At 63.8% G+C, this 1,156-nt stretch overlaps 1 protein-coding gene across 1 annotated transcript in view; it reads right to left on the bottom strand.

The window, feature by feature from the left end:
• Nucleotides 1-54: 54 nt before the first annotated feature.
• LOC103805621 (leupaxin-like) overlaps nucleotides 55-1,156 on the bottom strand; it is a 2,848-nt gene continuing 1,746 nt past the window's right edge. Inside the window, 6 exon segments of the mRNA XM_009078275.1 lie at nucleotides 55-214; nucleotides 216-307; nucleotides 391-539; nucleotides 727-808; nucleotides 877-1,101; nucleotides 1,103-1,155. Coding sequence (XP_009076523.1) covers nucleotides 55-214; nucleotides 216-307; nucleotides 391-539; nucleotides 727-808; nucleotides 877-1,101; nucleotides 1,103-1,155 — 761 coding nt within the window.

The following is a 1,156-nucleotide window of genomic DNA, read 5'->3' as shown; positions in this document are numbered from 1 at the left end:
TGGTGGTGGGGATGGTGCTGGGGACGTCCAGGTAGGGTGGCTGTGCGCCGGGGCTCAGAGGAAGAGCTTGTCGTAGCAGGCCTGGCAGTACATCTTGTCGCCACACTCGCGGACAGTGCCCTTCTGCAGGCGGCCCAGGCAGTAGGTGCAGATGAAGTGCTCGGGGTGGTACTTGCGCCCTGCGGCCGTGATGCCGCGCCCGGTCACGGGGCGGGATGCTGCCCTGCCGCTGGTGGAAGTGCAGCTCGCAGTAGGGTCGACCCTCCAACTCGAAGAAGGAGCCACCCGTGAAGCCCCTCATGCATTCCTGGGGGAAGGAGATGGGGAAGGTTGGCATGGCCCCAGGGATGTGCCCATCCCACTGTCCCTGCCAGCCCACTGCCCACTCACCGTGCACACAAAGCACTCGGGGTGCCACACGCTCTGCAGCGCCGACAAGTAATTGTCTGTGACCAGGCGCTCACAGCCGTGGCATTTGGGGGCAAACATGTCCAGGAAGTCCTGGCGGCAGTACGGCTTCCCATTCCGCTCATGGAATCCTGTGGGGCGAGAATTGGGAAGGGCACCCACCTGAAGGAAGCTCATGGTGGGGGCAGTGTGGAATGGACGGGGGTTTGCTCGAGTCAGGAGGCAAGGGAAAGGATGCCCAGGATGAGAAAATAGGTGCATGGGTAGGGAATACCCGGGATGGGGGCAAGACCCAAACATCTGTCCCCTGGGCCATACCATCGTCTCCAAACACCTTCCCGCAGTGGGCACAGAAGAAGTGCTCAGGGTGCCAGGTCTGGTCCAGGGCTGTCAGGACTTTCTGCAGGAAAAGGCAAGGTGAGGTGGCTGGTGGTGGCAGTGGGTGGTGTGAGGCCGTGGAGGACTTACCTCCCGGATGGGGCCGGCACAGTAGGCACAGCGGGGGGAGAAGGCCTGGTGGTAGTCCTCCTCGCAGTATGCCTGCCCGCCCCGCTCAAAGAAGGGCTGGTTATCCATCTCCTGCCCGCAGCGGGCACAGGTGAAGTGCTCGGGGTGCCAGGTCTTGCCCAGGGCTGTGAGCACCTGTGAGGAGGCAGAGAGGTGTGAGGGCAGCTCCTGGGATGCCCAGGGGAAAGGGCTGCCCGCGTGGGCTCACCTTGCCGGCGATTGGCTTGTGGCAGGCGGCGCA

The sequence above is a fragment of the Acanthisitta chloris genome, unplaced genomic scaffold, assembly GCF_000695815.1.
Source record: "Acanthisitta chloris isolate BGI_N310 unplaced genomic scaffold, ASM69581v1 scaffold5557, whole genome shotgun sequence".
NCBI lineage: Eukaryota > Metazoa > Chordata > Aves > Passeriformes > Acanthisittidae > Acanthisitta > Acanthisitta chloris.
This window is presented reverse-complemented; position numbering and strand designations above follow the sequence as displayed.